This window comes from Charadrius vociferus, unplaced genomic scaffold (genome assembly GCF_000708025.1).
Source record: "Charadrius vociferus isolate BGI_N301 unplaced genomic scaffold, ASM70802v2 scaffold52, whole genome shotgun sequence".
NCBI lineage: Eukaryota > Metazoa > Chordata > Aves > Charadriiformes > Charadriidae > Charadrius > Charadrius vociferus.
This window is the reverse complement of record NW_009647572.1, coordinates 5,409,566-5,422,441: the sequence shown is the minus strand read 5'-3', so window position 1 is coordinate 5,422,441 and position 12,876 is coordinate 5,409,566. Positions and strand designations below refer to the sequence as shown.

Below are 12,876 nucleotides of genomic sequence, written 5' to 3'. Positions count from 1 at the left end.
TAACGCTGCAGAGCTACGCATCTCTTCAGGAGGAGAAAAGCGGCACCCTAAAATGCTTCCTGTCCCCTTGAGGTCCCTAATCACAAGTCCACAGTCATTCTCCTGTGATCCCATGAGCCTGTAACATTTCCACTTGTGGTTGCACAGTGGTCCGGGTTCAACACAGAGCAATTGTGCTGGCCCTCAGAGTGCCCCGTAATCCTATTGCCATAGTATACCTTCTGCTGAAGGGAGCACTGATCCCAGGTTTCACACTAGCTGCTTATTAGGAAGCTCTTCAGAGCATTAGGATCTTGTACAAAAGGTGAGAGACTCTTCCTTTTTTCCTGAATGGACTCAGTACTGATGATTCTTAGGGGTGTTTCAAGCTTGTCCTAACATTTTCTTCTAAAGGCCTGGGCAGAATTTAAGCATTTTACAGCCAGAGCCTGGATTGCCACTTGGGAGAGGAATGCTGGCCCAGAATAATTGTGAGAGTTGCTGGATCTCACTCTGAGCATTCATGAATTTCCAGACTGTTTTGGTGTCTAGACTGTTACTGACTACTGGTACAAGCAGTCTGCACTGCTGTCGGGAACCAAATGCCTACCCCTGCTCAGCTCCTAAGTTGAAGCAGGCAGTATTTACACATATTTGCTCTTGTTCTAAATGACAAAGACAAAAGTCCTAAATCTTATCTATGGGCACTTAATCCAAGTGTCAAGTGTTCTTGGAACTTGAACCAATTACATCATTTATTTGAAAACCTTGACCCTGGATGCTTGTTCGGGCAGGAGCACAGCTTGCAGCCTCCTCACGTGCAGAGGAATGGAACATGAAACAAGTAGTTAAACAGGCTCCTCGCAATGCCTGAAATGTCTTCAACGTGTATTGAGCTTTAAATAACACTTGGTCTGCTTTTCCCTAGCCATACATAGAGCTCAGTTTTTAGCCTTTGTTCCAACTGTTGTGTGCTGCCAGAGAAGGCCATCTTAGTACAGAACCCACTGATGCAAATGAAGGTTTTTTTCCATTGCTTTCAGTGCACTGTGGATCCAGTCCTAGATGGATAACTAAGATTACCTCATCAGCAGAAAGTCAGTGCAGCCAGCTCTATGCACCCATGTCCCTCTCCTTTCCCCCGCTCCCCACCCTTAGTTGCATGGTTCACACTCTCACCTCACGCTGAGCAGCTGAGTGCCGACCGGTGTAACAAGAATTGGGGTGAGAAACTTGTCTGCGACATGATTTCTCCATCCCTCTTCTAGCCCGTGCTGGAGGCCATTAAGTCTAGATCATCTCAGATGGCTCTAGTCAAAATTAGATATATTGCAAAAACTTTTCAAATTGCAAAGCACGGTCTAACTTTTTACAGTTTTCAGTTGAAGTTGCTTCACTAGAGTAGGACTGCTCAATGTTTTTTAGGTAGGGCTTTACTGTCCCTGCCTTCTGTTCATTATCAACACTGTTGTTGCTGCTTGGGCCCTCAGCTGCCCATCCCTCACCTTCCCCCACAGACCTGCAAGGCCGCCGGTGCAGCCATTTGCAACCTTAGTCCTCTGTTGGACCCTCGTCCCCAGGGCCCGCAGTGGTGTTTTGTGTTTCGTCCAAGCGGCACGGTGCGGCCAAGAAACACCTGGGAGATGGGGGAGAGGAAGGGTGGAGCAACTCCGGTTCAAAATGCGATCTGCAGCAGCAGCAGTCAGCTTGGCATCCGCTCTGCCTTCCACCTCCGGTGTTGGCATTATGGCACACTCGGAAATGATGCCCACCACGTGAATGCACTTTTCATTGCGTGACGGTGCACTAAAACCGTGAGGAAAAGCTTTGGGAAATGAAATTGGAACATGAGAGACTGAGGTAGCAGCGATGACGGGGATGCAGGTCCTGTGCTTTGGCGTTAGGGGGCAGGACACCACTAGGTATGCGCTGCGCGGGGTTCTGCGTTTCACTTAAAGCTAGGAAAATTGAGGGTTCATTTTAAAGGCTTCCAGATTTTTCCAGAGTATTACGATAGTAAGATAACATTTAAATACCGTTTTACTTCCACTTACATGAATTACTGGCATGAGCACTGTTTAAGGCGCACCTAGGCACTCCTGAAGTGAGCTTTGTATTGGGTTCTTACTGGCTCTTAATTAAACAGTGACACAACCGTTTATGTTGAGCAGGCTTCAGAATCTATGCCCTGTATAAGCTGTGTGTTTTCAGTCTGAGCACAGAAACGTTCTCCCTTGTTTACTCCAGGTAAATTGTTCTTCTGCCCTCTCTCGCTGTCCTCCTCTCTCGCTGTCCTCCTCTCTCTCAGGGGTCTGTGCAGTCCTTCACACCGTCTCCAGTGGAGTATCATTCCTCGGGGCTCATATCCAACTCCCCGGTGCTGTCGGGGAGTTACAGCAGCGGCATCTCTTCGCTCAGCCGATGTAGCACGTCAGAGACGTCGGGCTTTGAAAGCCAAGGCAGCGAACCGACAGGGACTGTCCCCAGCTACAGCGTTTCTGAGGAGCCTGTGAGAAAAGAAAGTAAAACCCCGCCGCCTTACAGCGTATACGAGCGGACTTTGAAACGCCCCGTTCCTCTACCTCACAGCCTCTCCATCCCCCCCCCCGCCGACCCGCCGGCACTGCCGCCCAAGCCACAGCTGGTCCGGCCCAACAACCTGGAAAACAACAGCAGCAGCAGCAGGAGGACTGAGCAGGTGCCCCGGCCCAGGCCGCTGCCCCGCAAAGTCTCTCAGCTATGAGAAGCCACTTTTATATTTAATTGCAGCCAATTCTTTACCGTTTAAGAAATAATATTTTTTAAGAATGGTAAAACGCGTTTAGTTAGGCACTTTAATATTTCGCCCACCTTTTTCTTTTGAGTAATTTTGAAACGCTTATTAATATTATGTTGCACATTTTGAAATGAAATTACTAATTTAGGTTGCCAGATATTACAGGAAGCATGAATGAGAGGAATTTTTTTTTTTTAATTTTGTGGTGGTGAATACTGATAAATGCTTTTATTTGGACTTTATTTTTATTTAAAAAATTAAATCTAAAACCATACAACTCTCATCTGAGTTAGCCGAAGGCTTCTTACAAAATACAGAATATACTGACTGGATCTTTACTACTAGAGATAAGTGCACGCTTTCTAACAAAGTAGTCTGTAGACTAGGATGTTTCTGCAAGTAGGCTGAAAGTTGTTTCTCTTATCCGATGAACAGGTTGGTCATTTCAAATGTCTGTGGAAAACCTGAGATATAATGCAAGTTATACTGCAGAGAACTGTCGTAAGAATGTGGTTTGGAATATTTGAAACACACACTTGGTTTATGTTATTTTTTTAAGGTGGAAAAACACCTGCGTTTCATTCAGCGTACAGCACCGCCCTGGTGAATCCTGATAAGGTTTTGTGCCATTAGCCTATTACTGTACCTGACACATCGTTTTCTTTTTGAGGTGCAATTTACTTTTATTCTTCCAGTTAATGTTTTTGTTGTTGTTTTGGTTTTGTTTTTTAAAAAGCTAGCAGTTTGCTAGCGGAGGTTCTCTGCTGTTTTTGAAAGTTCACCCTAAAATACAATCTGTGTACAAGAATCAGTACTGACTAGCACCAAGGCAATATGCTAAATGAACAAATTTTTAAAAACGCAAATTACTGGATATCGATCAATAAATTTCAAAACCTAATTGCAAAGGTCATTAATAAATCTGTGAAAACCTAGCAAAAATTCTGAACAGCTCTTTGGATGTGTATGTACCAGTGGAGTCGGGTTTTGGATTTGCTTTTTAACTTGAGTTCATCACCATCATCTTTATTGTAGGAGAATGGTGTTTGGCCTTAGGTTGTATTTTAGTGACTGGCATCTGAAGAGCTCTGGAAAGCTAATGCCAAGCCGTAGGAATGTGGAGGGGAAAAAAAGAAAAAAAAGCACCTTCTGTATGTATTTTTTGTATCCTTTTCTTTTACTGACTGTTTTAACATGTGCTTGGGAACAGGTGTGTGAACTGCATTTTAAATCATGCTGTTAAAAAATATTCTCCCTCTTTTGTTGGGAAGCTCATGTTCATTTTAGCTGTGTGTTTGATTTGTTGATAGCTTAACTGGAAGAAAGTGACCACTTTTTATATTCTCTCAATTAAACCTTCAGCAGTTACAAGCTGTTGGCGGTAGTTATAGAGGTTTTCTATAATAAATGTTCAAGTATTTTTGTACATAATTGGTAAATTTTAATAAGGAGTGTACCATTATGTGAAAAAGAAGCAAACAGTTGTGTATGCAGTAAGATTGTTATAATTATGCCAAATACTTTATGTATGGAAAAAAGAATATTTGTAAATATGTGCTTTTAACAATAATTCTGCCATATTGACTTTACAATTTTGAATGTCAAAAAAATTAATATATGTTAAAATATTTATGTTTTAGTGAAAGTATTCATAACTTGAAAAGGAACATATGAATTTTAGCTTTGTATCTTGCTGATTTCAAAGTCTGAAATTCCTTGAACTAGCTCTCGCTTTCTACTATAACATTTTTGTGTCTGTAACCACATCATAAAAGCTGTAGAAGGCTACATATTTATGCTGATATAAAGAGGTAATGCCTGAGATTTAAATAAGGTGTCACAAATAAGGTAACAAAGCTGCTTTGATTTTATTTTTTTTTCCACCCCTGTGCAGTTTAATAGATTTTTGACTAGTGCTTGAGCACAGTATGAATCAGTGTTATTTGCTCCTGAAGCCATTTTTATTTCTGGCAGTGAGCAGGGTTGATGACTTTATCATTTGCGTGCATTACTGAAGTCAGCTTTGCAGCAAAACACTTCATGAAGTTTCTGTTTACCTAGACACTCATACTGGTTGCTGCATAATCTTAATATGAAATAAAAGGACTTGATTAATCTTTATAGTACAACTTGTTTTCTACAGAATGAGACATGATAATTCAGTTTGTCATGGAATTAAAGTTCTGACTCCTTGTCTTGCTAAATCCACTTTTCTTTCTGTTAAAAATCTCCTGATGGATCTGGTTTTCTCCCTATTTGGATCCGTAATTGCTTTGTGAGACAATGTGAAGAGTATTGACCTGCTCTTCTGAACAAGTGAAGAATGTAAAATTTACTAGGAGAGTTCACTGTAAATTAACCTGCATGAGCGCTCTGTTTTTATAACCGTGACATCAGGAATACTCTGAACCATAGCAGACGGTGTAAAATTGAGTACTCTTAAGACCGAGCTGACACATTTTCTGCTTAGCCAGTTTTGACAAATTGATTCTGTAGATCAGCTTTTCAACTCGATTTCCTATAACAAATGTAGTATGAAATTTTGTTATGTATGTTGCAACACCCAGCGCTTGAAAACCTAATGTAAATAAAGGTCTCGTTTGAATTTTATGTATTACTCATAAATGTAGTTTTATCACTTTCTGGATGACAGTGAGTAATTCAGAAGCTCATATAAGAGGACCTATGAGAACAAGTTGGTGTTACTACTCAATAGCTTGAATGTTAGCCAATGCATGCGTAATTGGTGAGATGATCTTCTATTCAAATACTGCATCTGAGATGCTGGTACCTCTGGGGTGCCACAGAAGCAACTGCAAACTCAGCTGGCTGGCTTTGAAACGGTGCAATTCAAACTGGTTCTCATGACGGGCTAATACCTCTGTAGTGTGAGTGAACTCAATTATCATGATCATGATTAGTCAGATCATAGCCCTGAGCCTGCGTCCTGAAAGAAGCACAAAGCTGAAGTTGCCCCTTGACAGTAAAGGTTTCAGGGTAGTGCAGATACGGCCCTGTCCACATGGAATGGGGTGTAAGTACGTGTAAATCTTCTCTTCTGTATGAAAGTGGCACCTTGCCCTCCTGCTTGACTATTCTTCTTGGTCACAGATTGTCCAACAGTGTCTGTAAAAAGCACAGTGACCAAACAAAACTTTACCAATAGGCAGGAGTCAATGTCTGAGGTATAACTGATGAAAAGCATCTTGTTTTGAGTGTAACGGGGGTCAGTGAGGCATGTAGCAGCACTGTATCAGTAACCCCAGGTGCTGACAGACACAGCTCTTTGCTCCAGAGCTCTGCTGGTAGCCCACAACACTCGGATGATCCAGGTGTAGAGCCCTGACATATGCTAGCCGAAGGGCAAAGCCCCATCTGCTGGGACAGTGTGAAAGGATGTTCACCACTGGAGCCCTTGATTCTGACCCTGAAGCAGATCCTGTAGGGGAAAGCCCTTTCCATATCAATTTAATTTGTCTTTATCTTTTCCCTGTCATTTTAATTCAGCTTTTGACATATATTTCATATAGGAAACTAGGATGATTAGTTGCTTTAGATAGCCCTAACAAAAAATCTTGTCATTAAACAGCTAAAATATGCAAGCCTTAGGAATATGAAAGGTTTAGAGCTGCGTACCTCACGTGTGCACTAAGCGTCAGGGTGGAGTGACTCTTTCTGGGTGGTGAAATAATACTGCTGAAAAAAGAACATTCAACTTTTTTTTTTTTTTTTTTTAAATTGGATTGTTCAGTAAGGAACTCGGTGTGCTTGTAATGACAGGCTGATGGCTTTGCAGACTTCCGTGGGGACAGAGCCTATGCCATGAGCCTCGCAGGCACGGCTGGGCAAATTCACCCAGGTTAGAACTTGTGTTAAGGATACAGCTCATAGCTCCTCTCTAATTGACTGGTGCTGGGTTCGTATTTATTTCGGGAAGATTGTGTTAGAAGAAGGGAGATGAAGGTGAACAGTTGGAAAAAATGGGAGGAAGGCCGTTAAAACTAGGCAAACCCCTTGATGCCTGGATAATTAATCCAAGTGTGTTTCACCCACCCAGGAAAAACAATAGTGGGAGAAATTAAAATATTAGCTAAAATTGAAGCATCAAGTCTATTTCTTTAAGCTAGTGTAGCATCATTTTATACCAGTTTAACTGGTTGAGCTAAAGAGGGCAGAAGGGAAGTTGGAAGTCCTGACAAAATACAGGAGTTTCTTATTTTATTTTACAATTGCTCTGGAGTTTGGGGGATTTTTTCCTCTTCTGCTATGGCTTGCCAAAGGAAAGATTCCAGATGACATAGAAGCATGCCCATGAATCACAAGGGCAAAGAGTTTCTAAATCCTAAAGCCCTGCAAAATATTAAAATAGTTCCCTCGTTTTGCTAGATGTTTTTTTTTCTTACCCCGTGGTGTATAATTGATAGTGTATTTTGCAATGAACATCTCGGGATTTTAGGGAGCAAATCCATGTCCAAATTCCATAGGAAATAGATGCTCTGATAGCTCATAAGCTGCTGAAATTTTGGTTATATATTTAAATGTTTTACATCATTGATTTGCTATGGGTATTAGATTCAGTAGTGTATTTCAATTTGTTCCATTTCCTAAGAAATTATTTTGCAGAGGGATTCTCTGCATTACATTCTTGCTTATTTGTGACAGACTGCTATTGTTGTTGGTTTTCCTTGACCTCACCGACTTCTCTTGAAGTGTTTCCTCTTGCTTTTCAAAAGAAAGGCCGTCAGCGAGGAGCTGCTTCAGCCTTTCCCGTGGGGAATATTTCAGAAGTGCAGCCTGAAGGGGACTCGGCACAGGCATGCATCCACATCTGCTCCCGGGAGGAGCATCACGGGGGCCTTCGGAACAAAAACGGGCGGGAGTTTACCCGTAGAGCATCTGTAGGATTTTGTGTTCACAGACATAGTGATAGCTCAAGGACAGGGACTAAACTAATTTACTAAAACCAGAAGGTGGGGTGTAGGTAATGTCCTGCAGGGACTAAGCCTTGCCAAAGAGTGTCCCAGCATACACTGTAAATGGAAATCCTTTGCCTTGTTTCCTGATCCTCCTCTTGTCACAGAAAAAATAGGTAGATACACCTTTTTTTTTTTTTTTTTTTTTTTTTTTTCCCAAGAGAGTCATTGAGCATGGGCTAAGGGGTAGCAAACAACTCCTGTACAGGGAGCAGAGAAATGCTGAATCCATACTTTAAGCCTAAGATAACTTGAGAGACCATTACTCTGGGTCTTTGGGCCGGCTGCTATTCAGGGGATGTATCTTGTTCAACGCTTTGTCCTTACGCTCTGAATACGCTCTGGTAGAGCCAAAGCAAAGAGCTCTGTAGATCCAGCTGCCCGCACTCTTTGAGCTCCTGTGCCAGTCTCATTTTTGCCATCTGTTGCCAGAGGAGGGCTTGCTGCAGGGGTGCTGTCTGGAGCAGAGTCTGCTGCAGCCTAACTACTGTGCTTGTTTTTGAGATATTCAGTTGGCCTTTGTAAATACGGTGCTGCGGTAAATCCAAGGATGTGATGCAACACCCAGTAAAATGAACGCAAAGGTTCATATCGATGTAGTTAGAAACTGGCACGTGTCCAAGAGGAGTTGGGGAAAAGCAGCCAATACCTAATGAATTTAGCCCCACCTGAAGAAAATAAAGCGGTCTAACACTGACCACAATACACTTTAAGATGAACAAAACACATCAATAAACTCAGCTTTTTTTTTTTTTTTTTTCAGCTAGTGCATTAGGAGATGAAGCAACAAATATTACTGTGCTGCGCTCTTCTCAGGCCATTAAGTGCAGCAAAAGAAGAGTGTGCACACCGGACAGAGGCTTTTTATGTTGCCAAGGAGAGTTTTCCTGCATCTGCAGTCCCTCATCCAAGTTGTGTCTCAGAACTGAAGCACATCTGTCAATACCCCTGAAGCTATAATTCAGTGGAGTTTTTATAGCTGTAAAACCTGAGCTGCATGATGATAAGCAAGCAAAATCAAAGTAAGTCATAACCTGCTACTTTGAACACACAGACATGGTCTATGGGGGAGCAAGCAGGGAGAAAAAGAGAAAAAATTGTTTTTCAGGTCATAATGATCTATTTTGACTTCTGCAATATTTGCTACTTATTGAGAAGTGCCGGATTTTTACCCCATCCTTTAATGGGTTTTTCCCCTCTGTGCGCGATAACGCTGGGGGGAGGCTTTCCCTGGTGTCCATGTAGGTCTGAATAATGTTATTCTTCTTGTGCCTGCAGAAGATAGGGATTTTCTCAGTCAAGTGCAGAGAAAGGAAAGCACAGGAAAAAGAGGAAAACAGAAAAGATTGTGGTCACTGCTATGTGATCTCTTACTTCAAAGGTGGTCACGTTCAGAGTTCTCTGGCTGGCCTTTGATCCCAAACCTTCAAAGGGTAAAGATCAGTTCTACAATGTCAATGTAGATTAAAAATAGCTTCCCAAGCCTAGAAAAGAGCCAACAGTGCTCCAGGGAGTGGATAGTGTTTATGAACAAAGTCAAGCCTGCAAGCACCTCCAACATTCACTGTAACACCCCCAAAATATCTGAATGGGAAAGGATAGCCACTGAGAGACACAGGTTCACACGTTGTTCCTTAAGAGGAGTATTTACTTTCTGCTTCTCTTCTGCCCATCTTCAAATCTGCCTGGCTGAAGGCACAAAGAATCATTTCAAGAAATCACAGAATGGTTGAGGTTAGAATGGTCCTCTGGAGGTCATCTAGTCCATCCCCCCAACTCATGCAGGGCCACCTAGAGCACATTGCCCAGGACCATGTACCAGGCTTTTGAGTATCTCCATGGATGGAGACTCCGCAGTCTCTCCCTGAGCAACCTGTGCCAGTGCTTGGTCAGGCTCACAGTGAAAAAGTGTTTCCTGATGTTCAGAGGGAACCTCCTGTGCTTCTGTTTGTGCCCATTGCCTCTGCTCCTATCACTGGGGACCACGGAAAAAAGCCTGGTTCCATCCTCTCTGCACCCTCCCTTCAGGTATTTATGGACATTGATGAGATCTCCCTGAGCCTTCTCTTCTCCAGGCTAAGCAGTCCCAGCTTTCTCAGCCTTTCCTCTTCATCTTCATCTTCGTGGCCCTTCACTGAACTTTCTCCAGTATCACCACATCTCTCTTTTACTGATCTCTCTGTGAAGTGTCTTGTAATCACAAGATGGATTAGACAGAAGAAGTACCACCTTGGCAACAGTCTCCTTTTTCAGAGCGAATCCCATGGCGTACCTGTGCTGGCAATACCCGCTGAGGTCCCTGGAGGCTTCATGGCTGGCGTGGGTGAGGGGAGACGAGTTAGCAGGGAGAAGAATCTGACACAGAAGGAGTAGGGCTTCCAGAGCCAGTCCAATGGACCTGGATTAAGCAGCTTCCCAGTGCTCTGGCAGAGCACAATGTTACAGGCAGTTGTCTTCTACTGCAAGCCAAGCTCTGACCTCCTGCAGCCTGACTTCCTCCCCCTGCTCGGCTTCATTCTTCATCATGAAATTACAGTTACGTTTCAAAATATCTGCCATACCTTTACGTTTGTTCATCGGTGTAGGTGAGCTTCGCAGCACTGTATGAATGATAAACTGTGATGAGCTGCTGTGCTGTAAAGAACACAGAAACAGTTAAAATGTCAAATTCTAAAACAAAATTGCTATTTATCATTCTCCTTTCGTATTACTGTTCCTGTGGTCTGGGAAAAAAAAAAAACAAAACACAAACAAAACTGAATTCTCCATTTATTTAACTTGAGAACTGGGAAACTTAAGTGATTTTGCAAATTATCTTAGTGAGCCTTTTCTGGTTCAGTGCTATTTTTATTGAAGGCATCACCAGCCCATCTTGCAAGTGAAGCTTTCAGCAGTTGTGCTAGATGAAACCAGGCGCAGCTTGAATGACAGGTCTTCAATACTGCGTTGGCTCATTAGAGGGATTTGTATTCCACACTGAGCTGAAGGAAAGGGGTTGACCTGGGATGCTCTGAGTAGGTACTAAAATGTGGAAGCAGCAGCAGAAATGATGGCAGATGGCAGGGTCAGCTCATTAACTGCATTTATCCAATTGAAGCCTTCCCATATATTGTCAGGTAACAATAAAAAAAATCATGTCAGAAATTCCACCTGGTCATAATTGATCATCATTAATAAGTCTGTTCCAGAACAGGCTGCCAAAATCTCAGCTATAATCATGTAACTCAAACTAATTAGCAATCGACAATTGCTGAGATGAGTTGCTTTGGTTGGGCGACGAAAGGAACCAAAGCCATGGTTGCTGTTGGCAGAACAGAGAGCTGTTTTGTGAGGGTTTATTGGGCTGACAAAACATCTAGCTAGTTTGCTGGTTTGGTCTTTCTTTGATAATTTGTGTGTTGCGGAACACAGGATTCTAACATTTTTTTTTTCCAAAACACTCGTTATACATAAATGAATACCGCGGCAAGATTAACCTGGATTTGCTCTGAAAACCACACACCTTTATGCCTGACTTCGACCTTGGTCTCTAAAGAAAAAGGCAATAGACAGGAGTCTGCTTCCCAAAACAACAAAAAAAAGAGACTTGGTTTAAACCATGTTATGAAGTTATTGTATACATCATATAATAAATTAACCTTATATGGACTTATCCGTGCTGCACTCTGGAAGGACCACCACGCTCCCCCAGCAGCCCAGCTTTGCCTGCGCCCCCCTCCCCGTCTTTATTTTGAGGGGCCAGTTTAAAACTGGTGCTCTGAAATACGTGGGACTGCTTGCAGTGAGGCAGGATCTCAGGGGCAAGAATGCCGTGCTGTCCTTGCACAACATACTTAGCAGCACTAAAAAAAACCCTAATTAATAGTGACAGAGAATGACAGTTTTTTAATCTCACTGCTGAAGCCTGAGCCTGGCTGCGGCGCAGTCGGCAGCGCTTTGCAACGGGTATTGCTACAGTTGGTTTTATTTTTATCTGGAGCAGACAAATTGCTGTGGTTCCTCCTCAGGTCTGCTGTAGGTGTCTCATTTTGCGTGCCAGGCCTGGGGAGCAACGCATTGGCAAGGTCATACAGCAGCCAAGGGAAGAATGAGCGATCTGCCTCAGCCGCTTTGCCTGCATTTGAGTAAGTGCCTATTAAATGATGCTTCTGCACAGCACAGTCAGAGTAGCTCAACGCAAGCAAAAGGGCAGGCTCCCATCCTCAGGCGTGCTTTCCAGTGGGAAATCACAGCACAGCAGAGCCAGCAAAGAGGTGAATAAACAACAGATCAGAACAACTGAAATACTGACTCCACGGGGGAGGCTGGTCCTGGGTGATGCGGTTATTAAGTTGCATACATTGCTGTATGAGGTGTCAGCCCCCAAAGAAAGATGTTGCAGGTAATATTCGGGTCAAAAAGACGCGGAGTTCTTCAAAAGGGATATGTTTTTGCACAAATAGGTTGTGAAGGTGCTCTAGTTTCTGATTTTTCTTCGAAACGTGTTTGGAATAAATAGCAGAGACTCGTGGTGGATAATGGTGTTCAGAGGATGTGTTGAAGAATAGTTTATTATTATTTTAATGACCTTATAAAATTATTTAAGCAAAAACAATTTTCCAATGCTTGTATTTTCACTTTTTGCATTGGTTTGTCTTTTCAGACTAAAGACTCTTTTAAATTTAGTGGTTTATTAGCAAGAGGTGTTTTGCAGGCTTTTGCATTATGCAATTGGGACTAGCCGCTCATTTCTATGCATAATTGGAATTCTTCATACAATTGGAACAAAAGTATTTAAACTTCAAGACTGGCTCACTAAAATATTTTTTCTTTAGGCAGATTGCAACCTACATAATTTACTTTAAGTTCCTTCCTCGAAGATCATTGTATGTAATAGGAGTATGAAAAATGTATAAATGATCTGGTACATACTCAGGGTGAAAGTGGAAGCTCTTTAAACCATTTACAATCAGATAGTTCAGAGGCAATCATCTTCAATAGACTAATCTTGAAATGCTCTGATGTGGTGGAGAATTGAAGCAATAAAATTGCAATTACTACGTAGTTGTGCTTTATTTCTGTAATGTGTTTTGAAATCAAGTGATGCTACACATTGGAACTTAAAAAATCCTTTTTGATATACAGCATGCAATTAATAAAAATCCAAAG

The 12,876-nt window shown here is 42.3% G+C and overlaps 1 protein-coding gene across 1 annotated transcript in view; it reads left to right on the top strand.

The window, feature by feature from the left end:
- The window catches only part of DOCK4 (dedicator of cytokinesis 4), a 168,032-nt gene extending 165,173 nt beyond the window's left edge, over positions 1-2,859 (top strand). The window contains exon 57 of the mRNA XM_009880888.1: positions 2,288-2,859. Coding sequence (XP_009879190.1) covers positions 2,288-2,722 — 435 coding nt within the window. The 3' untranslated portion in view covers positions 2,723-2,859. The remainder of the gene's footprint in view (positions 1-2,287) is intronic.
- The last annotated feature ends 10,017 nt before the right edge of the window (positions 2,860-12,876 follow it).